At 52.4% G+C, this 15748-nt stretch overlaps 1 protein-coding gene across 1 annotated transcript in view; it reads right to left on the bottom strand.

Annotated features, from left to right (window-relative positions):
* Positions 1–15213, bottom strand: part of LOC121816658 (putative HTLV-1-related endogenous sequence) — a 69405-nt gene extending 54192 nt beyond the window's left edge. Inside the window, exons 1-3 of the mRNA XM_042232819.1 lie at positions 15186–15213; positions 7414–7510; positions 6126–6842 (exon numbers count right to left, since the gene is read on the bottom strand). Of these exons, the coding sequence (XP_042088753.1) occupies positions 6126–6842; positions 7414–7510; positions 15186–15213 (842 nt within the window). The remainder of the gene's footprint in view (positions 1–6125; positions 6843–7413; positions 7511–15185) is intronic.
* Between the last annotated feature and the right edge of the window lie 535 nt (positions 15214–15748).

Raw genomic sequence — 15748 nt, 5'->3', positions numbered from 1 at the left:
CCCTGTAACCAGCCTCTCACTTATACTTAACATCCTCTGGGCTATTGATTTCTCATTTTATTAAATCCTCTGTTTTAACTCTGGCCCTTAAACTCCAATTCTAAATATGTGTTTACTTCACAATCATTCTTCTGTCCTGAGGGGGTCACACCCTTCTCGACTCCCTCCCCCAAGGAGCCTTCACATGATTATCTCGCTGAATTGGGAGCCGTGAGGTCGACCTTATCATTCGGCCCAGATCACAGAAAGGAAACTGAGGCAATCAGTAGCCTGGTTTTCCCGTTTCCAAGCTGGCTCTGTCCCGCGGGTCCACAGCATACGCCCCCACACGCACAAAGATGTCCCCGCCAGACTGTGCACAGCCAGCCTTTCCTTGGCCAAAATACCCCCGGTGCCCCCTGGCAGAAACTCCACCGCCACCTGGCTTTCCCTGCTTCCTCTGAAAACTGCCCCCTGAGAAATGCAGGAGAAGGCAGGAGGGGGTAAGCAGGACCCCTCCGGGGAGGGGCAGGCCAGTGTCAACCCCGGGACTGAGCAACAAAGGGTGGCCTACTGTCCTCCAGACCCCTGTTCCATCCCCGTATCCTGGGGAAAAGGAGGTCCAGGACCAAGTAGAGGCCAAGAAAGGGTAGGAAGAGTCACAGAGCTCGAGGCCCTGAGTGGCGGAGGAGCCCCAGCTCCCGGAGGCTGAAGGCCCACCCAGCCTTCCTTTGCCCTCCTCACCCACCATATTCCACAAACATGTCTCCGTGACAGACATTTGTTAAACACGAGTTGAGGCCACTTAAATAAGACAAATATTAATATTTATTTCAGAGCTGCTCTGTGCAAGGCATGGTCCCCTGGAGGTGACAGGCAGAAGGGGTGCTGGGCACAGGGTCCCACTTTCAGGAGAGGAGGACCGAGAGGGTGCCCAGCAGGCTGGGGGGTGAAATTCAGGCATCAGAAATGCCTAGAAGCAGCCACCAGGGCATCAGGTGCCCTGAGGCATGCATCTTTGCAAAAGACTGCTCAGCTGCAAGCTAGGACCCCAGAGCCACCCGGGAAGACCCCTAAATGCCCCATCACTCTCCTCCCAGCATTTCTGGGCACACACTCCCCAGCCTCCTTCAGACCTGCCTACCTTCTTGGCTGCCTTGTTCCCGAAAGAAAACCAGGCTGGAAATCTCAAAGTTCCCTTCGACACTTCCTGCTCCCTCATCTGTGTGCTCAAGCTGTCAGCACGTCTGCCGCTCCTTGGAAATGTCACTCAAGTGCACCCCCTTTCTGCAGTCACCCTCATCCCGGTCCCTCACCCCTTCTGGGCACCCAGTTGCCTCTGCCCTAGGATGCTGAACCTTTTCTCTTTGGCTCTCAGGGTTCTGCAGACTCCAGTTAGTTCTGCCCCAGCCCTGCCCGCCTTCCTCCCCACCGAGAGGACCCAGCCTCACCTGTCCCATCTCTTTCGCCATCACCCAGGTGCCAGGGCACCCCCGTCCCCACTCAGCCTGTGCATCCCTGCGCTCCAGCCCTGGGTGAACACTTGGCTCGGCCAGCGGCCACTGCAGGTTCATGCCCATGCTGCACATGCCAACCGCACCAACCACGCCATGTGCCCGCCTGTGCTCTCCACCTGCTCATAACCCTGCTGGAAGGGATCCTGCCTCCCCAAGGTGCTGGTAACCCCCCAATCCCTGCTGGGCTGCACAGAGGTGACAGAGACGCTCAGTTGCTGAAGGAAAACCTGCGATGTATCTTTTCATAAACAGCCTCTTCTTCCCCTTTTCTGGCCTCAGTCGAGGGGAAGGAAGTGGGGTTCTGGAGCGCTCCCTGAGCTGTAGGCTACCTCGCAGGGCCCTCTGCGGGCCCCCTTCCTCATCTGTAAGAGATGATCAGATCTAATTCACGGGGTCTCCGGGGTGACCGAGAGAAATGAACCAACTTTGCAGGCAATACATTAAATTGAGCCTCTACTTCCTCCCCACCATTTCTCTCAGCTGGTACTGTGGCTTAAAATGGTTTTTTCCTATTGGATTTGCTACAGGTAAGGCATACCCTATTTTATGTAACCATATATTATAATCAAGAAACAACTATTTCTCACATTTCTGCTAGGGGCAGGGGCCAATTTCTGGGATGTTGAAGGACAGGGCTTGCTCCTTTGGAGTTGAGGATGTGCCAAGGCACCAAAGGCCTTGTTCCTTAGGGGACTGGCCATCCAGGTGGGAGACAAGCAGGGACAGCAGGCAGGTGCTGGGAGCTAAACCACAGAGGCTGTGTGGGAGGAGCCACCTGGGGACACTCCCCGGGCACCTCCTAGGCTGACAAACCGCAGTCCCTTCTGCTCACATTCATGCCAACAACAAGCCTTTCAGGCAGAAAAGACTGTTCCCATTTTACAGGTGAGGCAAGTGAGGCTCAGAGAAGTTAAGCAATTTGTTCACACCCAGGGAGTGACACCAGAATATGAACCCCAGGTCTGCCCGACATGAGCTGCTGAAGCTGTCACACTTTGGGGATGGAAGGCTATACCTTGTGTGGCTCCAGAGGCACCCTGAAGGCTGGGGAGGGTGTGGGTGGGCAGAAAGGAGGAGGAAAGGACAAGGCAAAGCATAGAGTGCCTCGGGGGAGGGTAGGCAGATAGAGGGCAGAGGGTCAGGTCCAGAGGCACAGAGTTGGGACCAGCGTGTCGATGCCATAAACTCCAGGCCACAGTCTGGGAACTCCATCCAGGAACCCGAGGGGACCACTGATGCTCTGAAGACCCGATCACATGTTCCAAACACTATCCTTTGCCGGAAGGCAGGCGTGGAGGCCAGGTGCCTGCAGCCTGCCCAGGGAGGAGGCTACGTTACTATAACCCAAGGCTGGGCCGCTGAAGCCCCACGTGGGATAGTAGCCAGGGGAAAAGGTCAGGCTGGGCACCAGCAGTGTCCCAGAGAACCAAGGCTCGAGAGACAAGGTGCAGGAGGGTGGGATGGGGGAGCTGAGGAATGCAAGGCCCCCAGGACGTGTGCCTGGGAGAACTGGGAACTCTGCAGGCGGGGGTCCACAGGAAGCCACGGGCTGGGGAGGTGGGGGGAGGACAGCCAGGGCGCCAGTGCAGCCAGTCTAGGGGCAGGGAGAATGCAGAACCCTGGACCAGCCAGGCTGCAGACCGGGGCAGGGGCGGGGAGCCAGCGCCCCCAGCAAGGAGGGGTGCTGAGCTGACACCGGCGAATGTGAGGGCTGAAGCCTGGGATGTGGAGAAGGAGGGCTGAACAGCAGCAAGAACTGAGAAAGCAACAAGTAGTTTCCCAGGTGGCACCAGTGGTCCAGACCCCACCTACCAATACTAGAAGACAAAAGGGACTCAGGTTCGATCCCTGGGTCGGGAAGGTGTCACGGCAACCCACTCCAGTGTTCCTGCCTGAGAGATACCACGGCCAGAGGAGAGAGGCAGGCTACAGCCCATAGGGTAGCGCAGAGTCGGACACAGCTGCAGTCACTGAGCACCCGTACAACAGCACAAGAGCTGGGCCGGGAGTCCGGAGGCTTCAGGTGTGGCTGCAGAGCCTCAGACGAGGTGTTTAACCTCTTCGAGCCTGTTTTCAGGGGATCAATAACACCTCCCCGAAGGGCACTGGTATAGACAAAACGCTTGTCTGGTTCAGATCGAGTAATTTTTCTAAAAAGCATTTGGAAAACTGCAGAACTCAATCACCACGTAAGGGATTCACCTTGTACTGTGCAGAAGCAGCAAGAGACGTCTGCTTCCCACACGCATTCTCTGCCTGCTGCCCACCCGCACCAGCCGCACGGCAACCAGCTTCACATTCGATGTTCCTCTTGTTTTCTGAGTAGTTTTTCTTATCTCCCAGGACAGGTCATCCTGCCCTCTTCCTTCCTTTCTTGCCTCTCAGTTGGGCTGAGAATCACACCAGGCACAGCTGAGGCCCACTGTCCAGGAGATCCTATGCTCCAGAAGCTGGGACCTTCTCCTCAGAGTCTCCACTTCTCTGCCACCAGGCAAAGTTCCCTCTCCATCCGCAGGGAAAACCACATTGGGAAGCCAGACCAAGCAGCAGAGCCAGTCTCTAGGAAGAACTTCAGGTGCTGGGGAAAATGCTAGCCAATGATCAAGATGCCTAGGAGGGTGGGCGGGGGGGATGGGGAAACACAGAAAATCAGAACCTCCTCTCAACCCCCCTCCCCTAACCCCTGCCCTCCTCCACCAGGCTCTCCCAAGAACTCCAGGAGCCAGATTCATCTTTGGTCTCAGCTGGCAGGTCCAGAGGAGGATAGGGATGTAGCTGGAGAGGCAGGCTGGAGGCTGATGGGCAAGCCCGGGCCGCAGCTCCATGGACGGCTCGCTCCACGAGAAATGAACAAAATACGGAAAATTAAACAAACCCAGACACTGTAATGTGTGCATATTAGATTAACTCTCCAAAGGGTCGTGACCTTGAGGAACACATCCAGCCAGTGAGGAAAATAATAAACCTGATTAATGAAGAGGCACAAGCTGCAGCTTCAGCAAATAGAGCCTGACGACGCCCAGCGGAGTTCCCAGGGTTCCTCCCGGAGTCGGACCAGAGCGCAGAGGACCTCTCCCCAGCCCTCGCCCATCACATAAGCACAGACACTCCGGGAGCAAACAGGACCAGAGTCCTCTCTCTGGCGGCCCGCTGTCAACCCAGACAGCCTCTCTCCCAGGGGATACCACACCCACCACTGGCAGGTGCTCCTGGAAGCACCCCATCACCCAGGTGACCCACAGGGAGCTTAGATGAAGGCAGTTCTCATTGTCCCTGGCAAGGCTCCGGGCACTTGGCCAGTCCCGAGATGTCTCCGTCTGGTCCTTACTGGCGTCCACTGCCTGACTCCGGGGCCCAGCCAAGCCCAGGGGTCCCTCTGCTTTCCAGACAACCCAGGCCCTTGGGAGAACATGCCCAGGAGAGCCACTGGAGGGAGGCAGGGAGGTGGCACCTCATGGCATCACCAGACAACAGCACCAGGAGGAAGATGGCAGCATGAAGTAGAGGTGCCAAGAGCTGTGCGGCCCGAGGTCCGGAGGGGGAGACGCTGGCCGCATTGCCCGGCCACTGCCAGCCCGGCAGCCCAGAGGGCCAAGGTCCTCCCGGCTGCGGGCCTTCCCAGCCCAAAGGCCCTCGCCAACTCTCCCTGGGCTCCAACTCCTCCCCCATCACTTTCCTCAGCTCAAGGGAGCCAGCGAAAGAGACACAGGTGCTTCCGGAGCCTAGAAACCCCTGTCCCAGCTGTCGCAAGCTGGCCCTCTCCTCCGGCCAGGTCTGAGCCGCTCACCGCTCGCCAGTCCTCACTAGAGAGGAGCTCGCTTTCAGCTCCCCTCCCCCCCGCTCCGCCCCAGCCCCCTCCCCCATCACACGCCCAAATGCAGGTCTCTAGAGTTTCTCCCTCACTTCCCACTCGGGTGAACTAGGGTGGGATGGGTGGGAACCTCAGTAGTCCAGGGAAAAGAGGGTCGTTTCTGATACGACGCTATTCTCCCCGAGGCGAGACGGCGCGAAGGATTGGGGGGGGGGGGGGGGTGGCCGGAGTGCTGGGCAGGGGTCGGGGGCAGTCGAGGCAGATGGCAGCGAGGACTGGAGGAGGGGGCTTCGTGGGCTCCGGGCTGGGATGGGGCACTGTAGCCGGGGACCGAGACGACCAGAGAAGCGGAGGGTGACGAGGTGCGGGGGAGAAGCGCCGGGGTGGGGAAGGGGCCGTCATCCCTGCAGGGGGCAGAGGCAGGGCTGGGAGTTGCACGGGGGCAGAGGGAGGACCCGACCGGGAAGACGGTGAGCCCGGGGAAGGGATGCGGAGGGAGGGAAATGGGGATGGAGACCGGAGGAACTACGGGCGCAGAGCGATGGGGGTTCGGAGCCCGATCGGGAGACGCAGAGACCGGAGTGCAGGGGACAGGCTGGCTGAAGGCGGGAGACGGAGGGAAGGGCGCCGGGAAGGGGGTGGGGGCGGGGGCGGGGTGCGGGGCCGCGGCCCCGGAGGGCAGGAGAGGCAGAGACGTCAGAAGTAGGGAATCCGGGCGCGGGAGGGGGCGCGCGCGGGGCTCCGCGCGGATAGGACGCGGGGGGCGCGGGGGCAGCGCAGGTGCGGGCCGGGGGCGCCGCGGCGGGCCCTGCCCTTACCTGGGCGGCTCCGCACTCCGGGGGCTGAGCTCGGGCCGGGCGCTGCTCCGCCGGCCGCCGGGCTGTTGTTTTCCTTTTTTTTTTTTTTTTTCCTTCTTCCGCAGCCGCCGCGGCGGCTCCAGCGCGATCCGCCGGCAGCTGAAGGCAGAGTCTGTGTCCGGCTGCGAGCGAGCGTGGAGCCGGCAGCGCGGGAGGAGCGCGGCCGAGGTGCGCGGCGCCGCCCGGCGGGCAGCGCGGGAACTACGGCGGCCCGCGCACGCCGGCCGGGGGGGGGCGCCCCTTCGGGGCCCGAGCGCCCAGCCGCCCGCCCGCCCTCGTAGCCCTCTAGCCCGGCGCGCTCGGGGCCCAGGCGCCGGAGGAGAGCGGCGGCGAGGGGCCCGAGCGACCGTGAGCAAACTTGCCGCCGCCCCGGGGACCGAGGCCGAACGAGAGGCGCGGGGCCGGGGCCGCAGCTGCGAGCAGGGTCGCGGGGTACGCGCGCGACCAAGCGGCCGCAGGACGCGGTGCGGGCGCTGCGCTGGATCGACCTCCGGGGGACCCCGGGCGCAACCCGCACCCAGCACCGCCCTGCGCAAAGGGGTGCCCACTCCGGCCCGGAGGAGTTCGAGCCCGGCCCGCTTCGGCGGGCAAAGGGCGCCTCCTGGTGGGGCTCTCGGGGAACAGCGCAAGGGAAGAGCGTGCTGGTTTCTGGAGACTGTGGCCTCGGTGGTGGCTAGGCTGGAGAGGAGTGTGAAGTCGGCGAAGAGAAAAGAACAATTTGTCCCAGGAGGCTGGAGAGAGACGGCTTGCACTTAGTAGTTCCAGGGCACTATTTTATGAATACAAAAATCTTTGGAGGAGCCGTCATCCTCATGCCACGGATGAGGATCCCAGCCCAGGAGCCTTGGGCTCCAGGTAAACGAGGTAGTGAGCATCAGGACCAGGGGGGCAATAAAGCTTTCTGACATGCCGCCATGGCTCATTGTACTACATCACCGCTGTCCTCCGGAGGAGCTGGGGAATCGGGGATCCTGAGGAGGGAGACCCGAGGACATGTGACCTCCTCAGAGGGGGACTTCCTCCTTTCCCACCCACACGATCTCTGTCTGGGACAAACAAGGCACTCATCCCAGAGTCTTGCCATCGTCAACGGCTTGAGCCGCCCGCACTCAACGCTCTGCCCACCGGCAAGGTAGTCAGTCCTCAGAGAAGGGTTTGTTCCCAGATGTCCTGGGTTGGGTCTTGGGCATAAAAAGCTGAAACCTGGACGATGATGCTGCGTTCCCCAGGCTCACCACCCCACTCTTACCACTTCTCGGCCACCCAGGGCTGCAGGGATGAACAGGGGTCGCAAGAGTGCTGGCTTCCCATGCCCACCTCCGCTAGCTGGGCATGGCGACTGCTCGCTAGGGAAAACACCAATACTGCTTAACAGGTGTGGTTTTCAGGAACCTTTGCATCAACTCTGCAAGGTATGTGTGAAGATGACCCTAATCACATTTCACATAAGAAAGCTGCTAAAGCTTAAGATACCCCCAGTAAACCAGCCACACCCAGGGGAGAATCAGCCACACCCCCGGATGAATCAGCCCCACAGAACCATCTAATTCCAGCTCCTCCGTCTTCTCACGCAGGGCCTCATTTGCCAAGTGGACACATGGCTGCATGGACCAAGCAGACAGCACACTGGAGGTGCAAGGGGCATTCCTGGGATCCACTCCGGGCAGGGGACTTCACATCCCTCCCCTTCAGTGTTCACATCCCTAGACATGAGGGAAGCAGACTGAATAATCTCTGAAGGTACTTCAGACTCTGAAAGGCCGATCCTGGATCCTGGGCCTTTTCTTGGAGAGATGTGAGATGAGCAAGACCATAGAGGCTTAAGTGTTTGGGAGGAAAAGTACCATCTGTGTGAAATGTCTCATCTTATTCCTTTGTCTCCTGATAACTGGAGGCGGGGAGGGGGAGAAGTTGTTGGCGAGAGCAACGGAATTGCTGATGGGTCTTGACTGTGGTCTAATGAGGACCCCAGTTTCTCACCTTCTTGAAAAGATGATTCTGACCTTCTTTCCCTTCCTTAAGGCCTCTGTCTCCTAAAGCACAAGGCCCGCTAGCAGTCAGAAGGTGAACAGTGATGCCAGAGAAGCCTGTCTACAGCCTCACCCTGGCTGTCCCCCACCCACCTGCTGTCTCTTCCTTCTGCTGCTAACCTCAGAGTTCTGAGTGATCGCTGCTTGCTGTCCTCTTTTTGCAGCAGTATGCAGAATCCTAGTTCTTTGACCAGGGATTGAACCCAAGCCCCCTGAAGTGGAAGCGTGGAGTCCTAACCACTAGACGACCAGGGAAGACCGTGTCTACTTTCTTTACTCCTGAAAATCAGTGTCACTTGTCAATCAAAGTTTAATTCCAGGCAAGCTAAGTTCTCAGGCCTGATTGTGGGTGGGAATGGGGTGGAGAGGCTGGTCCTGATAATCTTGGATCCCACAGCAGGGCTATGTCGGAGGGGAATGAGGCTGGCTCAGCTGAAATATCTCCAAGGCTGCAGCATTGAGTGAGATAGAAGGGTTGGAAATGGTGGTCCCTCCCCTGGAACCTCTCATCTGAAGCATCCCAGACAGCCAGCTGCTGGGCTGTGCTAGACAGACAGCATTCCGTGTGCTAGGGCCTCATGGTTAAACCCAGTGGATTCAAGCGCTTTGGTGACTGAAGCCCGTGGAAAGGAATTTGTTCTCCTAGATTTATGTTAGCACCTCTTTCTTTGTATTTGCTTCAGGTATATCCCCAAAGAATTCCTGATCTTAAATTTACTAACCTGTCTTTTCCAGAGGTCCCTTTGAAGGTTCATCCCAAGTTCATAATGAACCCCTTGCATAAGTGGGGCCAACTCGGGCACACGATGACTGTGTGACTTGTCACTTGCTTAGGAGTACATGCCATCTTCTATCACTGTCTCTTAGAAACTATTGCAACAGTCATCTAACTGACCTCCCTGGCCCCCTCCAACACATCCACAAATGGCTGTCATTTCAGCTACTTCATCCCTAGCTTAAAATCCTTTCGTGACTCGAGATAGCCTCTAAGGTAAAACTGAGTCCCAAGCTTCTTAGCACAACATAAAAGCTCTCAGCTCACTTCTGTCCCACAGCCCAGTTTCCACCACCGCCCTTCTCAGACTTCATCAATACCAAATGCTTGTAGTTAGTTCTCTGGTCCTCTCATTAAAAAAAAAAAAGAAAAAAATTATGTTTATTTGGCTTCGCCGGGTCTTAATTGTGGCACAGTCCAGTTCCTCAACCAGGGATCGAACCTGGGCCCCTTGCATTGAGAGCACAGAGTCCTAGCCCCTTGACCACCAGGGACGTCCTCGGTCCTTGGTCCTCCCATGCTACGCCTCTTTGCCCTTAACACATTGACTTTCGCCCAAAGCCCATTCCCGCATTCCCTCCCCTCAACCCCACATACAGCTAGACAAGTTCATATTTACCTTTCCAAATTCAGTTCAGGAATCTCTTTCTGCTAGAGGTTCTTCCTGACCTGCAGTCTAGTCCCTTCTCAAAGAATTAATTACTCCCTTTTTTGGACTTCGCTTACGCTTATTGGAGCTTAGGGCTACTCCCTTGTTTCATGTCTGCCTTCACTAAGAGGCTACGAATTTCACCCCCTGGATTTATTTTTAGCTTCTTCCTTTTTTGTATTTGCTTCAGGTATATCCACAAAGAATATTTGATCTTAAGTTTACCTGCCATCTCTTTTCTAAGATCCTTTGAAAGCTCATCACCAGTTCGTGGTAAAACCAAGCTGTCTTAACAGCACAATGCCTGGGACGGTAGATGCAAGTAAATGTGTTCAAGGAATGCACAGACATGGAGTAAGAGTTAGCGGGTCTGCAGTTCAGGCAAATCAAATTGCCTTCTGTGGTCAGTCCAGATGAGTCAGATAAAATGACCTAACTGGCAATATGAAGCCTTGGTCCCTGGTAAGTTGAAGCTTTTATAAACCTAATCTAAATTAGGGGTTCACATTTGGGGGAATGAAGTTGAAGAAAGCAACAGCCTGATTGAATAACCTTCTTGCCACACAGTAGTAAAATGCAGCCATCCCATCAGTGTACTGCACTCGAACTCGGGATTAAATGAAAGTGACCCTCTGTGTCTTCTTGCCACCTGTTTGGGGATAAAGGATGATCTAACAGGACCAGTTTAAGAGCAAAATTGAAATTAGAAAGAGGACTGTTCTTGGACTTGACGTAGATATTTTCACTCATGCCTCGACGGATGCAGTAAGTAGTGCTTCCACCTGATAACATTATGGCCACGCGCTGGCAGAGAACAAACACACACGCATGCGTGTTTAGATATACGCAGCCTCCTGGCCTCCTTGCAGCGTGTTGTTCAGCCTGCCTGGCTGCAAAGGCTACATCTAATGTTAAAAAGCCACCTCCCCTCCTCAGGATTTCCCTGGCGGTCCAGTGGCTAAGACTCTGTGCTTCCAATGCAGGGGGCCCAGGTTCAATTAGTGGTCAGGGAACTAGATCCTTCATGCTATAAGTAAAGATCCCGCATGCCGAAACTAAGACCCAGCTCAGCCAAATACATGCATAAATAAATAAACCTAAACGAGTTGGAATATGGAGGAAAACAAATTTTTCTCCCCTTCTCTTGACAACGGCATGCTCACGCATCTCCCTTCCCCCAATGCCTCTTATCTCAATTTTTTAAGTCTGCTACTGCCAAGTCGCTTCAGTCGTGTCCAACTCTGTGCAACCCCATAGACAGCAGTCCACCAGGCTCCTCTGTCCCTGGGATTCTCCAGGCAAGAACACTGGAGTGGGTTGCCATTTCCTTCTCCAATGCATGAAAGTGAAAAGTGAAAGTAAAGTCGCTCAGTCGTGCCCGCAGAATACCACTCACACTGAAATTAAAATGAAAACTTGGGTCATCCCTGATCAGAATGCAACGTGCCTCTCATCCTGAGCCATGCTCTCTTCCTAATGGGAGACCCTAACACATCCCACCACGTGTCTTAGCTTCCATTTACCACCCAGCAGAGGAGATAAACTGCGTGGCAATTAGTTCTTTAAAAAACCATCGGTGCCTATTATGCATAGAGACTGGAGACAAAATAGGAAATAAGGCAAAAGAGCAATCCAGGGCTTGACCTCTGGCAGTTCACAGTCAAGTGAAAGATCTGGTATAGGGAGAAGGCTCTACTGCTAACAGTTGCGGTCCGCTCTATCATCAGGCATTTTCTGTATGATTTTTCACATACAGTTGACTTGGTTACATGGCCATGGACTAGGTTGGCTGACTGGATGGGGGTAGGGAGCAGACTGCAGGGGCATGTGACTTATGGCAACTCCAGAGGTGGGACTGAGGGCCCCCAGCACACACTGGCTGTGTCCACACCCGGAATTCCCAGCCTGGGCCTCCTACAGATCTGTGCTGTAGCTGGAGGCTGTGGCTCGGTGGAAAGCGGGGACCAGCAATCTATAGCACAGGTAAAGTCTCGTAACCAGTCCCAAGGTAGTAAGGCTACTATGCTGCTGCTGCTGCTGCTGCTGCTGCTGCTGCCAAGTAGCTTCAGTCGTGTCCGGCTACTATACTCACGCCTAAAACCAGCATTTTGCTTGGGATGGATTTTCCATGTCCACCTCTCCTCATGACTCCCAGCTCCCATCATGCCATGTGATAGACAGAAATCACTCAGCGAGGAAGTAGCAAAGATAGGTTAAAACTTGGTACTTCTGGGGACTCCCCTGGTGGTCCAGCAGCTAAGACTCCGTGCTCTCAATGGAGGGGGCCCAGGTTCTAACCCCGGTCAGGGAACTAGATCCCACATGCAGCAACTAACAGTTCACATCCGCCAACTAAAGATCTCACGTGCAGCAACTAAAGACCCCGCATGCCTCAACGGAGACTGAAGGTTCCACATACCGCAACTAACACCCAGAGCAGCCATTTACATAAATCAGTAATTTAAAAAAAATTTTTTTAACTTGGGACTTCAGGCATCAGGAAAGAAGCATGCTGCATGAACGATGCTGGTCAAAAGTCACTGTGAGAAGATGTTAAACATTTAAGCCAAATTGGGTAAACTGTTCAGCAAGGGCTAAAGCAGTTGCATTTTTTTCACCATCTCATTATTCTCCTTCTCAGTCTCCAGTACCTAGGGCAGCTGAAGAAGCAAAACGATTGAACAGGAGGAAGAGGCACGAAGATGAGGAGGGGGGTGGCATATTCTACCCAGGAGCAAAGCAGAATCACTTTAGCAATGGAAAATAGGGGAAAAAGAGCTCTGCCTTCTCCATGCAGCAGCCTCGGGATGCAAAAATAAGATGACGCTTTTCATATTCCCCCAGGTGTTTGGGATTTATAGTTTATCCAGAGAACAGTTTTGTCTGAATAGTGGCATTAAGTCTTCCTATGAATTATTATAAAATGACTTCAGGATATTATAAAGGTAATTGAAGGTTTAGAAAAAAAGGATGTGTGTGTGCATATGTATGTGTCTATGTGTCTCTCTGTACATATATGAATATATATGCATTTCACATATAGTATATATATACGTGTGTGTGTATATATATACATTTCCCTGATACATACATATTTCAACATAAGATTGAGCAGTTTTCTTTTTCCAGCTCAACAGAATAGCAATTCATCCAGCAGCTTCTTTCTGCCAGGTAGGATATTATGTACTATAGGGGACAGAAAGAAAAACTGAACAGAGTTTCTACTTTCAAAAAGTTTATATTTGGGTGCATTTAATTTTCCCTTCTAAAGGAAAACCTTTAAATTTTATCTCAGAGCAATTTTTCGGAGCTTGTGCTCTCTCAAGGAATTCCGAATAGCAACAGGAAGAAGATAGCAGGTTTTCTATTCACCAGGGACAGATTTCTTACTGTTCCTAGCTAAACAAGGCATGGGTTACATTCAGAAACTACTGCAGAGTACGCTCAGCCCAAGCTTGAAATACTAGAAGACATGCCTACCTGCTAGCTGCAATTACAACCGAAGTATTGTGATGGGTATTGCATGAGGTAACAATCATTTCATTCTTGCTCTCCCACATTTCAGAAAAAGTCTTAATTTAGAAGACTCTAGTCATCTTAATTTGAAAAGACTAAAGGAAGCTGTGGCAGCTGTCTTCAAATACTTCAGAGCTTTCCTATGTTGCTCCATAACCAGGACCAGTGGATAGAAGTTACAGGCTGATGTTAGCTCAAATAAGAAAGAATTTATGAGTTGCCTCAGGCGATAATGAGCTCCCCAGCATTGGAAGTATACAAGCAGATGGATGGCCATCTGCCAGGGTTGCATAGAAGGTATTCCAGCATCGGATTAGAAGGTTGAATGAGCTACCTTCCATCTCTAAATTCTCTGTTCTCAGTCTGTCTCTTTGGCCCAAGGCTAAAAGGAAGTTTCAATCTTTGGAGACATGTAACACTTATTGTTGGAAGTAAAAGCACGCTGCGTGTGTTTGAGCCTTTCGCTTTAGATGCATGGACACTTTTCTTTCAGTGCAGTGAAGACACTTAATACTAGAAAATGCAGTAAGTACTTAAATGCTCTCTTGACAAAAGTAATATTATTGACACACTCAAGTGTTACTAGGTAAATAGCACTAATGGCCTTGTTAAGAAAAGGGAATCTATTTACATGAAAGGAAGATGGTTCCAAAATAAGACCAATCTGAATAGATGAACACTGTGCTTGGTTTTTAAATGACTTCTTATAACATACACACACAGGCATACACGTTCAGGAATGCAAACTGTGGAGTAAAAGTGAAAAAGTATCTCAATACATCAACTGCTTTTCAGCCTCCGAGCCAGACTAGCTCCTGCTAGAGGAAGGATGGTTTTCTTCATGCATTTTCAAGCATGAGGCACTTGGGTGACGCTCAGCATACACAGTAATACCTTGTTCTACCAAATACAAATTGACTCCAAGTCACCCTTCCCCAAGTCTGATGGCTGCACTGCTTTTCAAATGCTAATTAATTAGGCCCACCGCGGAGGTGATACAGTTGACTTAAAATTTGGATGGGAATGAGACTTCCCTAGTGGTCTATTGGTTAAGGATCCTCCCTGCAATGCAGGGGACTCAGGTTTGATCTCTGGTTGGGCAACTAAGACCACAGAACTATAAGTTCCGGGAACTATACCACGGAACAACTTAGCTGGTGTGCCACAAGAGAGTCTATGTGCCCCAGTGAAAGAACCTGCATAATGCAACTAAGACCCGATGCAGCCAAATTAATTAATTAATTAAAAAATTTTGATAGGGAAAGAGGAATAGAGAAAGTAAACAGACCAAAAAAAAAGTAGGCCCAAGCAGAAATGCTTACACAGAAATACTTGGACATTCAATAACCAAAGCAAGAGAGCAAGTCTTCCCAAAGCAGAGAGTAGGTCTTCCCTCTCCCAGGGATAAGATCTTTACATTTCCAGTGCTATAAGGATCTGGTTTATGGTAGTGCTGGATAAAGCAGTAGATGAAGCAGGCAGAAGAAAATTTATTAAGTAACAGATTACTGCTGAGGATGTGTTTTCAATCTTCAGCTGGGTTTGGTGGACTATTGCTCAGTGGTTACTAGGTGCCAGGCCAATCCCAGAGGCTGGGGACATACAAGTCCCGCCTTCCAGGAGCTCCCTCAGCCCTGAGTCCAGAGGGTCGACCCACTCATTTTGGTCCTCTGCTCGACACTGCTACCCTGGCACCTTCCTCATTAAAAGCAAAATAAATCTGAATGCAAGAGTAAATGTGTTTGGATACATTTCTTGCACATAAGCATATACAAATAGACAGTAGGAGTTCTGAGGCTGAATACTTCCCAATTCTGTCATCATCTAGGTACCTAGTCCCTCTCACCATCACTCTTCATAGCAACTAACGTTTGTACGGCACTTTCCTGTTTACGAGTTGTTTTCCTGGCCGCTGTGACTTGGGTTCCTCATCTCAGCCCTGTGATGATGTTATCTCCATTTCAAAGACAGGAAAGGAACCCGCTTGGTAGTAAGTCATGAGCCCCCAGGTTGTATTTCCTGATTTTAAACCAGAAAAATTTCCTTCTTACTGTAGTTTTGACTCCATTCTGCCCTCATCGCGTAATACACCTGAACCTGGAGTATACAGAGTGTAAATGACAAAGCTGAGCCACTTCTTGGTTAAGTGAGCTACAATCCAAACTCCTGCTCCTTCAAGTTCCAGGGTTTTCCCTTGTTAACAGTGCCAAGCCACCAATTTTGCCTTGGGCCAGATGAAAAGATCAAAACACTCTTTGTGGAATGAAAAAAGTAGGTGAAACCAAAATAGCTGGAAAATGCAACCCATCACTTGAAATAAGAGCAAAAGTAAAATCTTCCTTTTAAGTCCATCTTACTTTTAAAGCAAGTTCCCAGGGCATTTTATTTCTCTTTCTTATTTCATACCTTGATTTCTATATGTCATCCCCAGGGGTGGGGCAGGGGTTAATGCTCATTAATTTAATAGGGAATACTTGGAAAACCTCCCCTAAGATGACATAGATTGCCCACTACACATTTTTTTAAAAAAATTTTTGGCCATTAGGGCTAAAATTAAACTCACATGCACTCTAGATTCCTCATCCAGGCAGAAGAACTATGCTCTTCTTTGTGT

The sequence above is a fragment of the Ovis aries genome, chromosome 15 (genome assembly GCF_016772045.2).
Source record: "Ovis aries strain OAR_USU_Benz2616 breed Rambouillet chromosome 15, ARS-UI_Ramb_v3.0, whole genome shotgun sequence".
In the NCBI taxonomy this organism is placed as follows: Eukaryota; Metazoa; Chordata; class Mammalia; order Artiodactyla; family Bovidae; genus Ovis; species Ovis aries.
The sequence above is the reverse complement of the archived record's forward strand: the minus strand, read 5'-3'. Positions and strand labels throughout refer to the sequence as shown.